Consider the following 18,828-nt stretch of genomic DNA (forward strand, 5'->3'; position numbering starts at 1 on the left):
TCCTAACAGGCCATGGTCCGGTACCAATCCATGGCCCGGGGACCCCTGCCTTTCATGAAGCAAGGCTGTGAGACAGGACCATGTGATGGCTTAATGCAAATCGCCACAAAGAGCAGGTGAAAAGCATGCAGGATACAAAGAGCGCCTTGTAGCAAAATCTTAGGTTACAAGGGTGAAACTAGCTGCTCCGTCCTGGGGGGAAAAAAAGGTAGTTCTCAGTAAGGGGGGAAAAATGGAGCAACCCTTAAAGCAACCCTAAGTATTCAAGCAAGCATTTCAATATATGAGAAGGAAAGATAAGTAATTACAAATATCTAACCAACATGTATTTTTAGCCCCTGTATGCTGCTTTCATTTCAAAAGCTTCAGTGGATACAAATCCCTTCAATGGAGAACAGCACAATCAGGGGCAAAAGGCTTTCCGAAGTCAAGCTCAACAATTACACAGTGACACAGCTACGGTGACCTGCGAGGCGTATCAGAGGAAATCAGTTTCAAATGTGGCATTTGAAACCACCCTGCCTTTGTGCCCAGCGGGGTGGGGGGAGTGAGGGAGGTTAAGAAAAAACAAACAAACCCCAAATCCCTTCCCCAGCTTATGAGACTGAAATCCCTTTGGCGTCTCCTATACCTTTGCAAAACTCAGCCCTGGGATTCTCTGGAGACAAAGCAGCATTTACAGAGGGGTGGGGGAAGTTGTGTTTCACATTGAGAACGCGTGGACCTTTGTACCCGGTCCACAGCTGCACAAAAAAAGTAGCTCCGTCACAGGTAGCCTTAGCATGCGGTGGGAGATTCAAGGACCGCGTTTAACCGGAAGAAGCTGAAAAAAAAGAAGGAAATGCCTTCTCATTTTGCCAAAGAATCCAAACCAATGGAAGCAAAAGGCAACAAACAGCTGTTTTTGAACCTCTGGTCTCCGATGTCGCTGCATGCATTTCCATCCTGCCTCCTGTGTTAGGCCCTGCTGTTGCTGGAACAGGGGGTGCTTTGTGTGCTGCCGATGCTGTGGCCTGCACTGCTGTTTTCAGAGGGTGGTGGCGATGTGGGAACCTGCTGCCTTCCTTCGGGTTCTCCTGGAGGAAAGGAAGAAATAAACAAAAAGCAAGCCCAGAGTTACTTCTACTGTCCTCACACCCTCCTGATCACCCCTGAAAGGGAAGGGGAGTGGAGTGGAGTGAAAGGAGGAGAAGGAAAAGGAAGGAATGAAAGTTAAAAGAAATGAAGGGAAGGAAAGTTAAGGGAAAGGAAGTTAAGGGAAGGGAAGTTAAGGGAAGGGAAATTAAGGGAGGGGAAGGGAAGGGAAGGGAAGAAGGTTCTTCAATTCACTATCATTCATCAAGGCATCTTTGTCCTTGTTCCAAGCAGCTAAACACTGACAGACTCAATTCCCCCAGGTTTATTTCCCCAGGGACTCTATAATGAATGTAATTGACTGACCCAAAGGTATTCAGTTGGGATGCACAATCTAGAAGGCATTCAAATTCGTAGGTCCTGGGCCCACGTCCAGCTTTTTGCCCCCTTCTGCTCCTTCCTTTCTACACCATCAAAAGAGAAAATGCATGAATAACTCTCTCACTTATTATTTGGTGAAATATTTGGGGGCTCATACGATTTTGGCAGCAGGGAGTAGAATCAAGGTTGATTCCCCACCCCCCACCCTCCAGTGTAACCAAAACAAACTTTGGACTGCGTCCTGGGTTTAGTTCAAGCGTCTCATTTGTGAGGTTACTTTAGGTATTCTTTCTTTGATTCCCATAACTTTAGGCAAACAAAGCCTTTCCTCACACTGTAAAAGCTATCTCTAGGTGAGAGAAATCCTTTTTTCCCCCTGAGATTTTTGTAAAGCTTTCTTAGCTAAAACCAAAGTAAAACCTGAGAACGTTTAGGAGAGAAAAGCCACGCTTTCTATATATTCAAGTTTGCTGCTTTCAGTCCCTTAATAGGGCCCCCTCAATCTTTCGGCCAGCAAAACGATCTGCAAAATGTAGAACTGGCCGCATCCCCTGCCGCTGGGTCCTATTACAGAGATGTTGTCACCCAGGCTACAAACCACTCTATTACACAGCGTTGTGCACCATCCTCAGCTTATCAGTTGCAATCTGTATATATTTTCCTCCAATTCTGTGTCTGTGAATACCTTTTCGTCTTTGGGGAAAACGGCGCGCACAGCTGTCAATATCTGGATGCCAAAAAAATACTGTCTCGTGTTTTTCCCCTCCCCTATTTCCTCTTACTAGAAAACTTGCAACAGATGCATTTTTTCCCCTTTCAACTCTGGGGTTATGCCCCCTTGTCTCCATGGCACAGAATTTCAATCTTTCTTTCAGCATTTCCCTCTTTTATAGAAAATAAATCCTTGATTTTTCTGTTGAATAGCCTGTATTTTCCAATTGCTCACCTATCACTCTTAAAATACATAAAATACAGGCTAAAGATAAGTTTAATTAGTCACTACTGCATGGAAAATTGAGTATAAATAGATGCTACAGTTGAGTGACAGCCCAAATTTCATCCCTTCCTGATTCCATCGTACAGCTTGCCATTGGGAATTTGGGAGTCTTCAGAAATATAAACAAAGCAGATGAAATACAGGTAGTCCTCCACTTACAACAGTTCATTTAGTGACCATTCAAAGTTATAATGGCACTGAAAAAGGTAACTTACAACCGTTTTTCACACTTACAATCATTGCAGCATCCCCATGGTCATGTGATCAAAATGCAGAGGCTTGGCAACTGACTCATATTTATGACGGTTGCAGTGTCCTGGAGTCATGTGATCACCTTTTGCAAAGTCAATGGGGAATCCTGATTCACTTATCCACCGTGTTACAAACTTAACGAGTGCAGTGATTCGCTTAACAACTGTGTCAAGAAAGGTTGTAAAGTGGGGCAAAATTCACTTAACGGACGTTTCACTTAGCAGCAGAAATGTTGGGCCCAATTGTGGTCGTAAGTCGAGGACTACCTGAATGTCAGTTTATGAGTTGTGATGAACAATGAATCTTATCCACGAGGATTTTTGCAAGCAACTATTCCTAGGAGTAAGGGGCCCTGCAGCAAATTTCTGAGGACAAAATATACCATTTTAAGCCAGTTGGAAAAATAGATTTGTTTCTGAAGAGGATTCTTACCACTATTTGTCCGAACACTATTTAAAGTGGATGTTTTTGTAAATGTCTCTATCCCAGCTATAGGCCATAAACAATCTTTAAGCTGCTTATAGTCATATGTATCTGAGTGCAACAGCATGTTCTTTATTATTCACACTGACGAAGCCTGCCAATATGGCTCCTTTTCAAGCCAGTCTGTTTGCTTTTTCTACCCTCAGTACACTAAGTTCGCATACGCCAAATGTTATATGTTGTATTCTCCCTTTTCTTCAGTCAGAACTTATTGAAGGGAGTCTTCTAAGTTTCCCACCAAATTATTTGGGGGCTGGGGAGGGGAAGAGCAGGTTGCATAATCTTGTTATTTGAAAGCAGAGATCTTCAGAGGTGACAGTTACATATGTTTTAAAACGGCTTGCTTTGAGTTCAGACTAATAAATAATAGACTGTTCTTGGCCTTTGCATTCGCTGGATGGACTTGTCACGTACAAGGAAGGGGGTGGGAAGAGGGGATCCGCAAAGGAACATGTTTTCTGTACCTATTTGTTGAGAACTCCTTGGACATGAGCAAAACTTTGACATCTGAAAGAGTCACTTGTATTCAAACTAGGAACAGGAAAACTAATAAAAAGTTCAGCCAGTGGACTAAGTCACCGCTGAATAAATTACTCAAACAAGGCTTATATGCTGTCCCCCTCCACTCACCAAGCAGGCAAAGAAGATTTAGGGAATTATGCCAAATTGCCTAATCTCTTCCTAGTATAAAGTTGCAGCAGGATAGGCCATAAACACATTCAAATGATCAAATATTACCTCAGTAAATCAGATATATAAGGTTCAAATACACACACAGCCCCATTCCCTTCTATTTGCTTCTCACTTAAACACACAAATCCTGAGTGAACAAGCCACAATTAACCAGAATTTTCCATCATGTCTGATTCAGGAAACCATGCTTAATAACTTCAGGAAAGACAGAATATGCTATTATAGTTTAAAATTGTTTTCCATATCCTGGTTTGTTTGGAAGCCACTAGTTGTAGTTTCCGATTTAGACAGTATTTGAACTTGCAATTTTCTGGCTTAGTCATCATTTGTATAAAGTAGAATTAAGTAAGAGACAAGATCTGATTGCTCAAAACTGGACACTGCTTTTTCCAAACTAACTCTGATTCATAAATGATGGGAAACAGGATTCAGATGTATCAAGGCCAAGTCATATACTTTAGAAATAAATGAGGCATTTAAACAGGAAAGTAAGGTGATGTGTTCTTCCACACTCTTGTTAATCTATGGCAGATGTTCGGCTTTAAATGGACCTTCTCCTTCTATTATTGTAATGGAAGCACAGCAGAACATTTTTCTAAACTGAAGTGCTTCTGCTCTTGTACCAAATCTCTTCTACTTTATGATTTTAGGAAATACAGACTTTTCTTGCTAATCATTTCTTCCACCGGCAATTTCTCCCCTACCTCCCAAATACAGTATCCCCAATTTTCACCCAAGAAATAAAGTGGATTAAGGTAATGCAGCAATCTAGATACAAAGGACAAAAATGTGATTTGGAGCATACTTGGGCATGCATGTTACATCTGTGGAAAATACCTTAAAGCAAAATATCTCTTCCTAAGATCTCATTTCATAAAAGAGCCCAGGAAGAGACTATGTTTTAAAATACTCATATTTTACTCTTTGAAGCAGATCTCTGCAGAGCCCTAATGTGGACATTGTAGGAAAGCACAAAAACTGCATTGGAAAATGATTAGAAGAGAGGGGTTAATTACACACATCAAATTAAAATCCCAATGATTGATATAAGAGAGAAACATTGGGAGGTGCTCTCTTTTTATGCAATGAATTGCAGAAAGGTTAGGATCAATACAGTCATTGATGGCATGTCTCAGTTTTCAGTCATAAATCAACTTTCCTTTATGGTGATTTGAAGGGTCTGTGAAAGAAACTTCAACTCCTAAGAAACTTGTCCACACATTTCCATTCTTTTCCAGAGTTCATTTGCATACAATTCTTTGTATTGATTCATATTCAATTTTATGTGTCAAAGCTGAGATTTTATACTTCCATATGTAAAAACAGATAAAATCTTAATATAGCAAGCCCTTGGCTAATCTTATCTAATCTTGCCTTTATTTTCAAGAAAGCCACAATCATCTTCTGAACACATGTTTTTTCTTAGTGGATCTGTAATATTTGTTTACTTACTTCGGTTTTCTCTACCAATTTATAACAACCGCAACGAGGATCTGTCATTATATTCTTTGCAATGCAACGAAGAAGCTACCTACGATTCTTCGAAAGAAAGTCTCAGGAAATTCAGTGAACTTTATTTACAGATATTTGGCTACAGAATGGTTGCCTCAATCTCTACCAAGACAAGTTGATATGAATGCCAATTAACATATTTTAAATGGTTTTTCATTTTCCATTCAGATGCAAGATACAAAATTCCACCCCTACTTATGATAGCTACATTTTTCTCTATCCTTTCAGTGTGTATTAGCTGCAATTCATACATCTTAAAATTGCCAAGTTTGAAAAAACACTGCTATGGTCATTTTTTATAAATATTCTCCACACTTGAAACTCTACTGTTTAAAAAGAAATCCTCTTAATGACAAGCTATTGATCAGGATAGGCATCTATAGTGATCCTTCAGGGCCTTTTATTTTTCAATGCAAATCAATGGCTAGTGAAAATGGTCAGTGTTACAGATACAATTTGGCGCAATTTGGGAAAAACATCGGACTCACCTGTGCGGGAATAGATAAACCATAAAGCTCCTGTCAGCAGCGCACCTATCATAAAAGCTGCAAAGGCAATTCCCACAACTGTCAACGTGTCCAGGCCGTATACAACAGCTGTGAAATTCAGAGATTAGAGAGAAAGAGTGAGAGAAAAATCAACACATTTGCAGTGCAAAATCAAAGACATTTTACTGGTATTCAGAACACCCCCCCCCCAAAAGTGATGGCATTTTTCCTCCCCTAAATTGCATTTTGTAATCAGGGCTCGGCACCTTTTGAGCTCACCAAATTTACCTCAAGCTCTTTTTGCCTCAAGTAGGCTTGTTCTGCCCCTCCCTCTCTTTCTGGCCCATGTCAGTACAGGTACTCCTCGATTTACAACCATTCGCTTCATGACTGTTTGAAGTTACAACAGCACTGAAAAAGTGAATTACAATCGTTTTTCACACTTGTTGACCATTGCAGCATCCCCATGGTCACTTGATCAAAATTCGGACACTTGCCAATTGACTCACATTTATGACGGTGGCCATGTCCCCGGGAATATCTTTTGAGACCTTCTGACATGCAAAGTCCATGTGGAAGTCAGATTCACTTAACAACCATGTTACTAACTTAACAACTGCAGTGATTCACTTAACAGCTACGGCAGGAAAGGTCGTAAAATGGGGCAAAAATCACTTAAGAACTGTCTTGCTTATCAACCGAAAATTTTGGCTCAACTGAGGTTGTAAATCAAGGACTCCCTATAGATGTTCAAGCTGCATGCTGATTCTGGCAACACAACAGGAGAAAGCTGGGTTGAAAAAAGCGGGTGTGTAGATATGGGATCACAACATCAGCCCAAAGGGAAGTCTAAACGACACTATTTAATATATCTTTGGTTAGTGTGGCCTGTTATTTCACAAGAACAAAGCAGAGAAGCAGGATGCAATTTAAAAATGTGACTCTCCCATAAACAGCTTCGGCCTGGTAGGTTTCCTGCTGTTTTCTGCTTGTTTTTAAGTTGGAAAGACCAAAAATAACTTACTTCTCTAATTTTAGCCTTCTTAGTTTTGAATACATGTACCCCTCATGTTTGGGCCTTTGAGGTAAGGCAGGATAAACTCATTCAAATAATTAAAGAAGGCCTCTGCCAATTCTGTTCCGTCTCCCCAACGTCTTCAGCAGCATATTAAGCGGGGAACGGAAAGGCTGTCAACCAAGCGGGAGTGCCAGCTTGAAACTCAGCAAATACATAAATAGAAACAATTGTTTTTCATGTTTTGGCAGCAGTTTTAATTACGGAAATCAGTTCCAGGCCCTAACATGGAGCCCATACTGGGAGAGGCAGGATAATCTGTGTGAGTGTACATCTGGTTCCTGAAAGCATGGCTTTGAACGTGTGCTGAGCAACGGCAGTCACTTCCAGCCATTCGCAACTTTCACTTCTTTTATGCAAGGAGTGCTACGGGGTGGAGCCTCATTAATTTTTATTGAGATTCGGCTCTAAGTGGCATATTTGTAGGGTCTCCGGCCTATCGGGGCACTTTCGTTTGCCATTAATTTCACTGGATGGCCATTCTAAGATGGAGTGCTGGCCATCTCTCCCCGTTTGAACCCCTCAGCCGACTGTTCACAGTGACGCTAACACCATAATATTATGTATACAGGTAGTCCTCGACTTACAACAACAATTGGGACCAGAATTTCCATCACTAAACTAGGCTGTTGTCGAGTGAGTTGCAGCTGATTTTATGGACTTTTTTGCCATGGTGGTTAAGCAAATCACAGCGGTTGTTAAGTGAATTGTGCAGTTGTTAAGCAAACCCAAAAACACCCCCCCCCCCATTAATTTTGCTATTCAGAAACCAGCTGGGAAGATCACAAATCGTGATAGCATCACCCCGGGATGCGGCAACCATCTAAATCACAGATGTCAAACTCACATGATGTATCGCAACGTTTTTTGCCTTTGCGGAGCCGGGGTGGGCGTGGCCTGCACGTGATGCATCTGACTCTCAGGCCACCAGTTTGACACCTCTGGTCTAAATGCTTGCCCGTTGCCAAGCACCCAAATTTTGATCCTGTATCTGTAGGGAAGCTGTGACAGTCATAAGTGCAAGGACCAATCGTAAGTCATTTTTTTCAGTGCCGTTAACTTCAAATGGACACTAAATGAATGATTGTAAGTTGAGAACCATATGTACTTTATTTTGTTTTTAATTGATGAGGGTATCGTACAATTTCATTCCTACATGGCCTGTGCAAACCTTATTTGATTTTAAAGGAATAGCATAAGAAGCAAAGCAGCAAGCAAAGATGGAGACCATGGATCTAGCCATTGGTGAATGCCATCCACCAATCACCATAGCTTTGTTAATTTAGATATTATTTAGTTTATTTTATGGATAACATTGTAGATATTTACTTCTACAGCCCAAGATGAAGAATTCTTGGCTTAAGCCCCTTTTCCAGAGCAAATATCTTGAGACTCAGATGCATTCCAAGATAAAATGGGAATTTGAACCTGAGGGCCTAATGCCTCTTTGGCAGTTTCCCCACATGGGTTTTCTCCTAAAAAAAAAAAACCCTCCTTCTCTATATAACTCATATGTTCAAAAGGTTTACAACCATTCTCAGTTCAGCTGAGAATGAAAGAGTGAAGAGAAGAGCAACAAAGTGAAATAAAGAGCAACAAAGAGAAACTAAATCGTATGATGAACAGTTAAGGGACTAAGGGAACAAGGTATGGTTACCTAATGAAGAGAGGGCTTAAGGGTGACATAATAGCTATCTCCGGTACTTGAGGGGCTCTCACAGAGAAGAGGAGGTGAACTTATTCTCCAAAGCACCTGAAGGTAGGACAAGAAGCAATGGTTGGAAACTCATAAAAGAGAGATCCAACCTGGAACTAAGGAGGAATTTCCTGATAGAGAGAACAATTAATCAGTGGAACAACATGCCTCCCGGAGTTGTGGGTGCTCCATCATTGGAGGTTTTCAAGAAAAGATTGGACAATCATTTGTCCAGGATGGTATAAGGATTCCTGCCTTAAACAGGGGGTTGGACTAGAAGACCTTCAGGATCTTCCAATCCTGTGATTCTCTTCTGTTCTGTTCTATTCATTTTTCTAGATGTAGTTCTCTAAAAACAAGGAGGATTATATATACTTACACGATGATCCTTCAGAAGGATTCAAGTGGGAGGATTTATCTGCCAAAAAAGGAAAGAATGAAAGAAAATTTTTATACCCAACAAAAATTCTTAAGTAGAATCTGTCACTCAGTAGGAAATCCAGTTAAACTGATCAAATCTGAGTGAGAACATAAAGAAGAGGAAAGGAAATCCTTTCTAGCTCATTAAGTGTCTTTGGTGAAATAATCTTGAAAAACGCAAGCAACAAAAGTTACCAAGTGCTGTCCAATTATTGCCAAATCACAAGCATTGGCTTTTTCTGTAAAGAATTCGATTTCACCCTTTGGGGCATTTATGGTAAAACAGATGTGGTTATCCCAAAGACCAAAGAAGTAAGAGTAAGTTGGAGACATGTAAATCCAAGGCATTGAAGAATATAAGGTAAAGGTAAAGATTCCCCTCGCACATATGTGGTAGTCATTCCCGACTCTAGGGGGCGGTGCTCATCTCCGTTTCAAAGCCGAAGAGCCAGCGCTGTCTGAAGACGTCTCCGTGGTCATGTGGCCAGCATGTCTAAACGCCAAAGACGCTCGGAATGCTGTTACCTTCCCATCAAAAGTGGTCCCTATTTTTCTACTTGCATTTTTTACCTGCTTTCAAACTGCTAGGTTGGCAGAAGCTGGGACAAGTAATAGGAGCTCACCCCGTTACGCGGCACTAGGGCTTTGAACTGCTGAACTGCCGACCATTCGATCGACAAGCTCAGTGTCTTCGCCACTGAGTCACTGCGTCCCTCTTGAAAGAATATAGAGGCAAACTAATTTTACTCCCAAAATAGTTTGCATAAAACAGTTTCTCCCAATCGAGAGACCTTTCAGAAATGAGGATTTCAAAACCCAGAATTCCCTCAGTCACTGCTGAGAGAGATGAAGCCCACAGATTCTGACTCCGATTACAGAAGATAGATGTGATATCTACCTAAGTTTTAACCGTCACCAGTTTACCAAAATCACGATTAATATCTATATATTAATATATATTTGCTTGTTGTACAATCTTCCATATCCTGTGCTGCTCTCCGCAATCTTGGAAAGCAAATGAGTGATGCCAGAGTAACAGATAATGCAAAATAACCAATAAAAGAAAACCATACAGTAGCCAACAAGTCAAACGTTTCTAAATATGTTTCTAATTTCACTAGGATTGAATTCACCATAGCCATGGCATCCTCTACATAGCCCAACCTTCTAACTTCAAAAAAAAAAAAAAAAAAAAAATAATCTGGAAGGATTTGTTTTCTCTTAAACATGCAACTATATTATCCGTGATCACCATTCATGGCAGTGATGTGTGTAACACGTGGAGAGAAAAGTGAGTTGTGGAACTGAACGTTCTATTCTGATTCTGTATCTACGGTGCCTCCAAGTCTTTATTTGGCTTCTAACGCAGACCTAACAGGAATGGATCCAATAATATGGTTTGTAACAATGCACACGACAAATGGCCTGTTTTCCATCAAAATCTGTGATAACTAATGTCTTGGAGATGCAACTCTTATTATGTAGTTGCTAGCAATTCTAAGCCTTGCAAGTTTGCTCTTAGTTCATAATGACAATTAACCTCAAGGGCTCGATTCATAACCAAGTGGATAAATGGCAGCAAAGATATACTGTGTGCATACTTGTACTTAATGGGCACATGCTGGTGCCCATTAAGCTTAAAGTCTGAAAAAGACTAGGACACACTCCAGTATGCATCGCACAATAAATCTTATCAGCCCTTAGTTCACTGTGTTTATTATCAAACGCTCTTCTCTTCTAAAATAAGAAACATCTAAAGAAGATCTATAAAAGATTTGGTTCAATTTAAGCTACAGAGGTACTAGATTCCTTAGAGAATTGAACCCAAATGGCATCCATTCTGGCTGATCCAATGAGGCATTTTTTTAGCTATTGAAATTCATGAGAGATTATGGATATGGCCAGAAAAACACAAAAAAGCAAGCATTTTAATTGCATTGTGCACGGAGACCAAATCTTTCAGGGTTGTCCCCAGTGGATCCATTTGTGTCGAGAATAAAGATTTGCAAAAACTCCTTGCAGTCTCAAATAGCTAAGCAGAAACAGTTGTCCTTCTCACACCCCAAGCAGTGCACCATGGTATACCATCAACTGCTTAAATGCCAAGAAACGTTCTCTATGTGACTGAGGTTAAGGGATTTCTGATCTTCATCTTTAAAAAAAAAAACACCCAAACCCTTAGAAAGCATTCCAGAATTTCAAACAGCCTTTGCATAGAAGTGAAAGATTTTGATCTCCATTTGAAAGCACTCAAACCCTCTAATTAATGTGACATGTCAGCACCAAATGGGAGTGTGCAAGGCTGAGGTTTTAAAAATAAGTATAAATGCTCATGTTTGCTGATGTTGTTAGAACAGCCCAACGAAAGATTATTTTCATGTACACATGCATTGTTAGCTTGACTCCTGGGTTTTTGCCATCCATATTAATCAACCCTGATTTTGAAAACAATGGTCCAACTTCAATTGGTTAGGATTGGCGGTGGCGCTTGCCATGTTTAATCACCTATTGTCTTTTTAACTATTTTATATTCATCCTTTACTCCATACAGTATGGGGAAATTATATTCTGTAACTTTCTACCATTTTCCCACTCATGAAGCGGGAGAGGGCGGGGTGGGGGGAAGGAGAGAAAGCAAATACAACAGGGATTTATTTAAACAAAACAACAACAACCAATTCTAATCTAGGATGGATAAGATAATGTTGGTTTAAATAGCTCTTTCCAAATTGGCAGCTATTCTGTTTTGTATATTTCTCTCTCTCTCTCTCTCTCTCTCTCTCTCTCTCTCTCTCTCTCTCTCTGTGTGTGTGTGTGTGTGTGTGTGTGTGTGTGTGTGTATACGTGCGCATGTGCACACATGTGTGCGTGCACATGTGCATGTCTGTGTAGGGACTGTACATTCCCTAGCCAGCAATAATGCCGGAATAATTTGGGACAGAAATCAGACTTTTGGATATGGATTATATTCAGGCTTATCAATGTGCTTCCAACTACACAATGAAAAGAACCTTTATATACAACATCATTTATTAGGAATGTTCATTGCACTCAGTTATGAAGAGGCAGAAAATATATATATTTATCAAGCATTTCAGATTTCTGGCAGCTTCAAATAAAAAATAAATTAATACACTGCATAGGATTGTGGGGTTTTTTTTCTCAGACAGATAGAAAGGGGGAGGATATATAAAACTAACAAATTATTGAGGGAGACAAGGGTTTCTTTGTAGTGCAATCCTCTTCTTAGTTCTACCTGTGCAAATAATTTTGGGTTATCAAAACAACTGCAAATTTTCTTTGACTATATGAAACTATTCATATGTTAATATCGGATGGGTCCAATTAACCAGTTAACTGAATTAGGTTAATTTAATTGGTTGGAAGCCTTGCATACCTTAGAAAACCAAGTTCTAAATATTATGAGAACAGCTATTTTTAAGAAAAGTAATTATGTGGGGAAAATAAGTCAATATATAAAATAGCAATGTGGGTTGTGGGCTGTGACATGAAGCATCAAAAAGGAAGTTGCATATGGTGGAAAAGTTTTATCCAAGCAGATGGAAGGTAAGGAAGCTTTAATATACAAATAAGGATAACAGAAGATAGATCACTCTGAGGGTAATCTAGAGATTTGTTAATTACTGTATATATTTCCTCTTTCTGAAAACATAGGTTAATAGTCATACAAATACAAGGAGGAAAAAATGATTTCCTTCAGGCAATCATTTTAAATATATACAGCCATTTTCTCTGTGATTGTAGTCTTTATTAATAGAAACCTACTATGCTATGAAATATTTTCAATATATCTGAAGTTCCGTTATAATGTTTAATTAAGTATTTACAGCCCCAAAGGAAAAAAAAATATACAGCTTTCCCAAAACCTATAGCATAATGAACAGCTGGAATCAATTGTGCAGCATTACTTAATGTTTATGAATTCCATATTGTTACATAGAATCAAAATACATTCCTTTATGAATCCTTGGCCAAATTACATTCGAAAGAAGATTTAAGGAAAATATGAGTGCAAACAAATATTAGTGTTTAAAAATAATGGTGTCTTATAAATCAGGAATAATAATAATATCACCAGAATGCAAAATTGTATGTGCCTGGAAGCAATTTTTTTATACAGAGATTGAAAATATGTTCAGTACCTTCTGGTTTCCCTTTAGATATCACAGCAAGGGGTTTGGTGAAGGTTTTCTTATTCTGCATCATTGCAAAGATCATATCAACATTAAGAAAGGTACAAGCTTCATCTGGAAGGATACACTGCACGATGGAGAGAACAGATAGCTCAGTAAGATCAGGGACTCACTGAAAATATTTATATTATCACAGTAGATGTGCATCATCATCATCATCATCATCATCATCATCATCATCATCATCATCATCATCATCATCATCAGTATGTAGTAATATTTACTCAAGAAGAAACAAAACTTAATAAAAATTATTTCCACGAATGCTTGAAAGAATTCCTCTCAGTTACATTTCAACTTTTTCTTGATACTGGAGTTACTTAAAATTCTACCAATCCTCAAAGCTGCAGAGTGTTTCTTTTGGGCAATGTCCATACCAATCCGCATGTTGCTTCAACAACATTGTGTTGAAAAAGTTCTTCTGTTTTCCATCCCAATTGCTATCTTCACTAACACAATGAACACAATAGGTGATGGAGATTATTCAAGATGATTGTTCATCTGCTATTAGGACTGTTCAAAAAAAATTTTCTCCCCCAAGTGGAAAAGTAATATTGCCCATTTAGAAAAGATGCTGATTATTTTAATGTTTTGGAACAAAGAGACATTTTCCCAGCTTAGAGATGTTTACTACATCTATAAAAGAAATATTCTGAGATAAACAGTAAAAAATGTAATTAAGTCTAAACACTCATTTATTTTCCTTCAAAATCCTCTGAAGCAGTTCAACCTAATAATTCATCAGTAGAGGTTGAGAAACAACAGCATTATCTCAGCAAGATCTGAAAAATTAATGCTAATGCATTGTTTACAACAAATGTGATGAGCACCGAATAGTTTTGGTAAATCTGAACCGCTTAACACAATTTCTACCTATAATCTATAACCATTTAGTGGAAAATATATATCATGCTGCCAAAAGCTACAACAGTTTTCATTGGGAAAACTCAACGTATATTGTTCTACTGTTGTTAATTGCAATTATTCCTATGTTTATTAACCTTTTGAATCTATTGCAATGACAATTTACACCAAGTAGCATTACAAATGAAGGCAAACGTATATGTCCCAGGATAATGTTGCAGGATCCAATATGGGTCAGTCACTGGGACCAGAGGTTTAGTCTTCCGAGTTTTTGGACTCATGCTGGCATCCATCTTCAGGGAACCTGTCTCTCACCAAGAATGTGTGGGCTATTCTATGCGTAGTATTTGTGGACTATTCTTTGCGTAGTATTTATGTGGTGCCTGGTTGGGTGTGACTTTTAACAATCCAATCAACCAATAAGAAGCCACATCCAACCGGCCACTACATAAATACTATGTATAGAATAGCCCAAAGCACACATTCAATTGGAGAGAAGTCCCCAGAGGATGGGCTCCAGAAAAAGTCTTAAAGCTCGGAAGACTAAACCTCTGTGACTGACCCAAATTGGATCCTGCAAGTAGCTTCAGTTGACCTATGTTCAAATGAATTAATCTAGTGGTTAAGATGGCCTCAAGATAATTTTTCACCTCCCAGAAATGTCCAGCTAACATGGCACACTGACTGGATGACCTACAGTCTGGATGACTGGATAACCTACAGTCCAACAATAAGGAACACACAGGTTGGGCAAGATGAACAGATTATTAGGATAATTGAAATAGGCCTGTTTTATATGCCTGAGGAACATCCTGGGAAAACACAGAATATTCTTTAACAGCCTGTTCTTACAATGGGGAAAATGCTACTTGGCAGTTACAGTCTAAAGTCTTGCTACAGAAGACCTTCCAAAACTGATACTCCCTTCTGACTCAAATGCTTTCAGGAAACAAGAGTTGTATATATTATTCTTTTTAGAAAGTTTGTTTTTAATGTAAAGAAGAAATAGATGGAGGAGGAAGCATAGAAAAAAAAGAGGGGGGGAATAACAACAAAATACCTATTAGGTTACATACAAAAAACACAATTCAGCCACATTTTTAGAAAAACCATTAATCCTTGACCAGATGAAATTATATTCATCAGTCTTTCCTTTATGCTGGAAAACAGCCAACTCACAGACAGAACATTCATATTAAGCCATACCTCAATATTATAACAGCTCCAAATGCAGAGGAGTAGCTTCATACTGTACAAGCTATTCTGGAAAAACTCACTATTACTGATATAGAAAATGTATTGGTTAACATGATCTGTTGAAAATTGGTTTAACCAATCAGTCACACTTCTAACTTCTTTGGCTGCACTATCGTAAAGTAGCTTCCAAAACTTGGCACTCTCCAGCTATGTAACTCCGAGCCAAGGTCTAAGGCTGGGTTTCTTAAACTAAGGGGCCATGAGCCCCCATAAGAGTCACATGGCCAGAATCACGTTTAAAAAAACAACAATTGGGCTTGCAGAAGCAAAGAGTGAGCATGGCAAAAAATTGTTCTGTGCTTTTTCTCTGCAAGTTGGTTGTTGGTTCATCCAAGGCAGAACATGAGCAGGTTTTGACAACATAAGCTCTGGGGCTGTCAAACTCCTTCTCCATACTGATCTCTACCTTCCCTGTTCAAATCTGTAGCAGGAATTTGCAAATTGCTGAATCCGTGACTATCTGCAATTTATAAATTGAAATTACATTATAAAGAGTGTATGTTTATTTCTTGCCCAGCTCTAGCTTCAATAAAATCAATAGTGTTCTTCATTTGACATTTTAGTCCTGATATTGAAAATCTGAGAATCTTGGCTTTCTCTATTTTCTTTTTCAGTGATTTACATTAAATAAGCAAATTCTAAGTTTCTTCACTCTTGTTAACCTGCCAGAGTTGTTGTAATGTAGGTGTATCAGACCGTACATGATTGATGCTCTCAGAAAATAATCTATGCCCACCTTTTTTGTCAGATCCACATGTTAAATCACAACCAATGAAGTTCTAGCCTAAGTTTTATCTTAAACTCTTAGTGGTGGTGTAGATAGCAGACAAGGTAATTACAGATGTGAGTTTGTGTGTGCCAGAAAGAGAAAAAGGGAGAGGAATCTTTTCATAACTTACCAGAGCTAATCCTGGAATATCTTTTTCTTTTTTCGTGCATAAGGTCACCTCACAGTGTAGAAAGAGAAGAGAGCTATTGAATGTGGATTTGAATAAGAAGCTAAACCGCTTTTTGTCAGTATGTGCGTTTGGTACAGGAAAATTAGTTTTTGGAACATTGAAGAATCTTACAGACTCATCTTTAGGACAAACATTTTCAATAATGGTGTATTCTGACATTCGGTCAGGATAGGAATTTGGTGAAATAAAGCAAGTCTGGATTACAAAGCCCAGGGATCTTTCAGCCTTTGTCAGAGAAATCTGCATGAGAAAAGAAAAATAGATCATGCTACCTTTAATGTTTTGAAGATTGCATAGCAGTATAATAAAGTCAGTCAAACAGATGTTGAGTACCTTGGTTACTCCTCCCACTTGGATAATCTGTAGAATTAGGAAATTCTGGTGTCTATCATTCCCCCCACATCACAAGGGATTTTAAGAGTTATAGTCCAAAATATTGAGACATTTTTTTCTCCTATGGTAACCACCATTTTTAAAAGTGGAATAAGGAAACATAGTTTTATAGGTGTAATATCCTCAAAGTCTTTGGTATGCTAAGTCATGGTTTCTTTGTAGTTTGTTCAGTAAATCTTAATTGGCTGGGTTGGTATATAATGCCAAATCAAATGAAAACTAACTGCATTCTATTTTAGCATAGGGTGAACTCATTACCAAGAGGAACTGCACTCTTATAAAGTGTGGTGACACAGACTTTGTTGTCTATAGTTGGGTGTGAATGTTAGTTTTTACAGAGTAAAAAATGATCCACCTGATGCTAGAACAAGACATTAACAAATTTAGGAACAAATGAGAATTTTATCTTCTACCCCTTACAGAGAGAGTAGGAGAAAGAGAGGGGCACTGTTGTATATTGAAAGTTTGCATGTGCTACACGGCAGTTCTTGGAATTATGTTCATAGTTCTTGGTTGGAAACCACCCAGAGATGCTTGAGATGGACGGCCATATAAATCTTTCAAATAAATAAAAAAGGAAAGAACAGTGCCTGCTTATTTTTTAAACTGTGCGTGCTCATGCATGTGAAATCAGTTTTGCCATCAATTTGAAAGAGAAAAACATGAAACAATAGAGCATTATTTTCATGAACGACTCTTATTTCATAGAAGACTTGATGAGGAAGACACACGTTTTGCACTGGACTTGCCATATTACTAAGATTCCTTGGTTTTTACCACAAAAGTATTATCTTAATTCAAGATCGGTACAATTTCCTTTTTGCAGAAACCACAAGGGGACACATCTGTCTGCCAGAGGCAATTGAACCAGGCCAGCTTAGGACATATGAGAACAGCCTTTTCTCAGCTGCCATGTTCCTGAAAAACAGTTTCATTGATTCCTATTTCTACTCGAGTCGATTACCTCAACAAAAATCTGGCTGTTATCTGCGACAGAGAAGAATCCTTGAACTGGAGTATGAAAAAGCTCAGTCTCGTAGAGTTCCATTCCAAAGGTGGCATTGCCAACACGTATTTCAGGTGGCCAGAACTTGGAAACCTTTGAATCTCTGGGTTGATGGAATGTGCAGTTGAACTAGTCCAAAAACAAGGAGATAAATTTATTGAAGAAGATAGCAAAATATATAAGGGGAGGCAAGAACAGTTGTGGACTCCACATGGCCTCCCAATTACATTTTTATAGCCCCTAGAATCCCTTACGGTCCTGTTGCCAAAACACCATATTTCAACAGCCTAATCTTTTGCCATTTTATTTTTAATGTTTTGAGACTTAGGTTAGATCTAAAATATTTGAGTGATTTGGTGGCCTAGTTCCATCCAGTCAGACAATGTCTCCATAAAGACCCAGACACACACACCAACACCCCCACCACAAACATATTTCAAATATGACTGATTCTCAAGCATTTTTGAAAGGGAGAAAAATCAAGCTTTCTTCAAAATTGACTTATCTTCCCACTGCTTTGTTCTGTTCAGAATGTTTTCTTCTTATCTTATTTTCCTGTCTAACCCTCTCATGAGTGGTACCATAAAATCCTTATGAATACACACAAACAAACAATACTCTCTGACCTCATTAACAGCAATTTAAATCTTCTTCACTAAATTTATGGCAAGAAAGACATACATTCTTAGATACAGACAACCCAACAGAAATAAAATGCTTCGGGTGAATTTCTCATTTTGAGCAAAGAACAGATGGTGAGATAGGATAAATGAGGGAAGCCTAAATATTGGCAAGCTTTTTTTAAAACCAAAAAAGTCTATTTCGAAAGAAAAGGTTCACTGGGAAAACACAGAAACTATTCACACCTTAACAGCATGAAAAACTGACATTGTTTTGAAATTGGAAGGAGGAGATTAGTACTCTGGTTCCTGATCCAATAAAAGATATATAATTCACAGGTACATGGAAAAGTGTTTCAATCAGCCCATGCATCATAAATGTTGTTTATCAAATACTTTAAAAATCAAAGTTCTAAGAAATAATATCAGTCTTCTATATTCTCA

General features: G+C 38.7%; 1 protein-coding gene across 8 annotated transcripts in view; it reads right to left on the reverse strand.

Annotated features, from left to right (window-relative positions):
• Nucleotides 1–688: 688 nt before the first annotated feature.
• The window catches only part of TGFBR3 (transforming growth factor beta receptor 3), a 151,575-nt gene continuing 133,435 nt past the window's right edge, over nucleotides 689–18,828 (reverse strand). For 3 of the 8 annotated variants that reach the window (XM_034437215.3, XM_034437213.3, XM_087889966.1), the window contains exons 12-17: nucleotides 17,723–17,893; nucleotides 16,306–16,605; nucleotides 13,235–13,352; nucleotides 9,031–9,069; nucleotides 5,881–5,988; nucleotides 689–1,076 (exon numbers count right to left, since the gene is read on the reverse strand). In XM_034437215.3, the coding sequence (XP_034293106.2) occupies nucleotides 958–1,076; nucleotides 5,881–5,988; nucleotides 9,031–9,069; nucleotides 13,235–13,352; nucleotides 16,306–16,605; nucleotides 17,723–17,893 (855 nt within the window). In that variant the 3' untranslated portion in view covers nucleotides 689–957. Of the gene's footprint in view, nucleotides 1,077–1,440; nucleotides 1,539–5,880; nucleotides 5,989–9,030; nucleotides 9,070–13,234; nucleotides 13,353–16,305; nucleotides 16,606–17,722; nucleotides 17,894–18,828 lie in introns of all 8 variants that reach the window. The other 5 variants (XM_087889969.1, XM_034437218.3, XM_034437217.3 and 2 more) reach the window with 3 other exon arrangements.

The sequence above is a fragment of the Pantherophis guttatus genome, chromosome 3 (genome assembly GCF_059756535.1).
Source record: "Pantherophis guttatus breed Tessera chromosome 3, ASM5975653v1, whole genome shotgun sequence".
NCBI classification, from domain to species: domain Eukaryota; kingdom Metazoa; phylum Chordata; class Lepidosauria; order Squamata; family Colubridae; genus Pantherophis; species Pantherophis guttatus.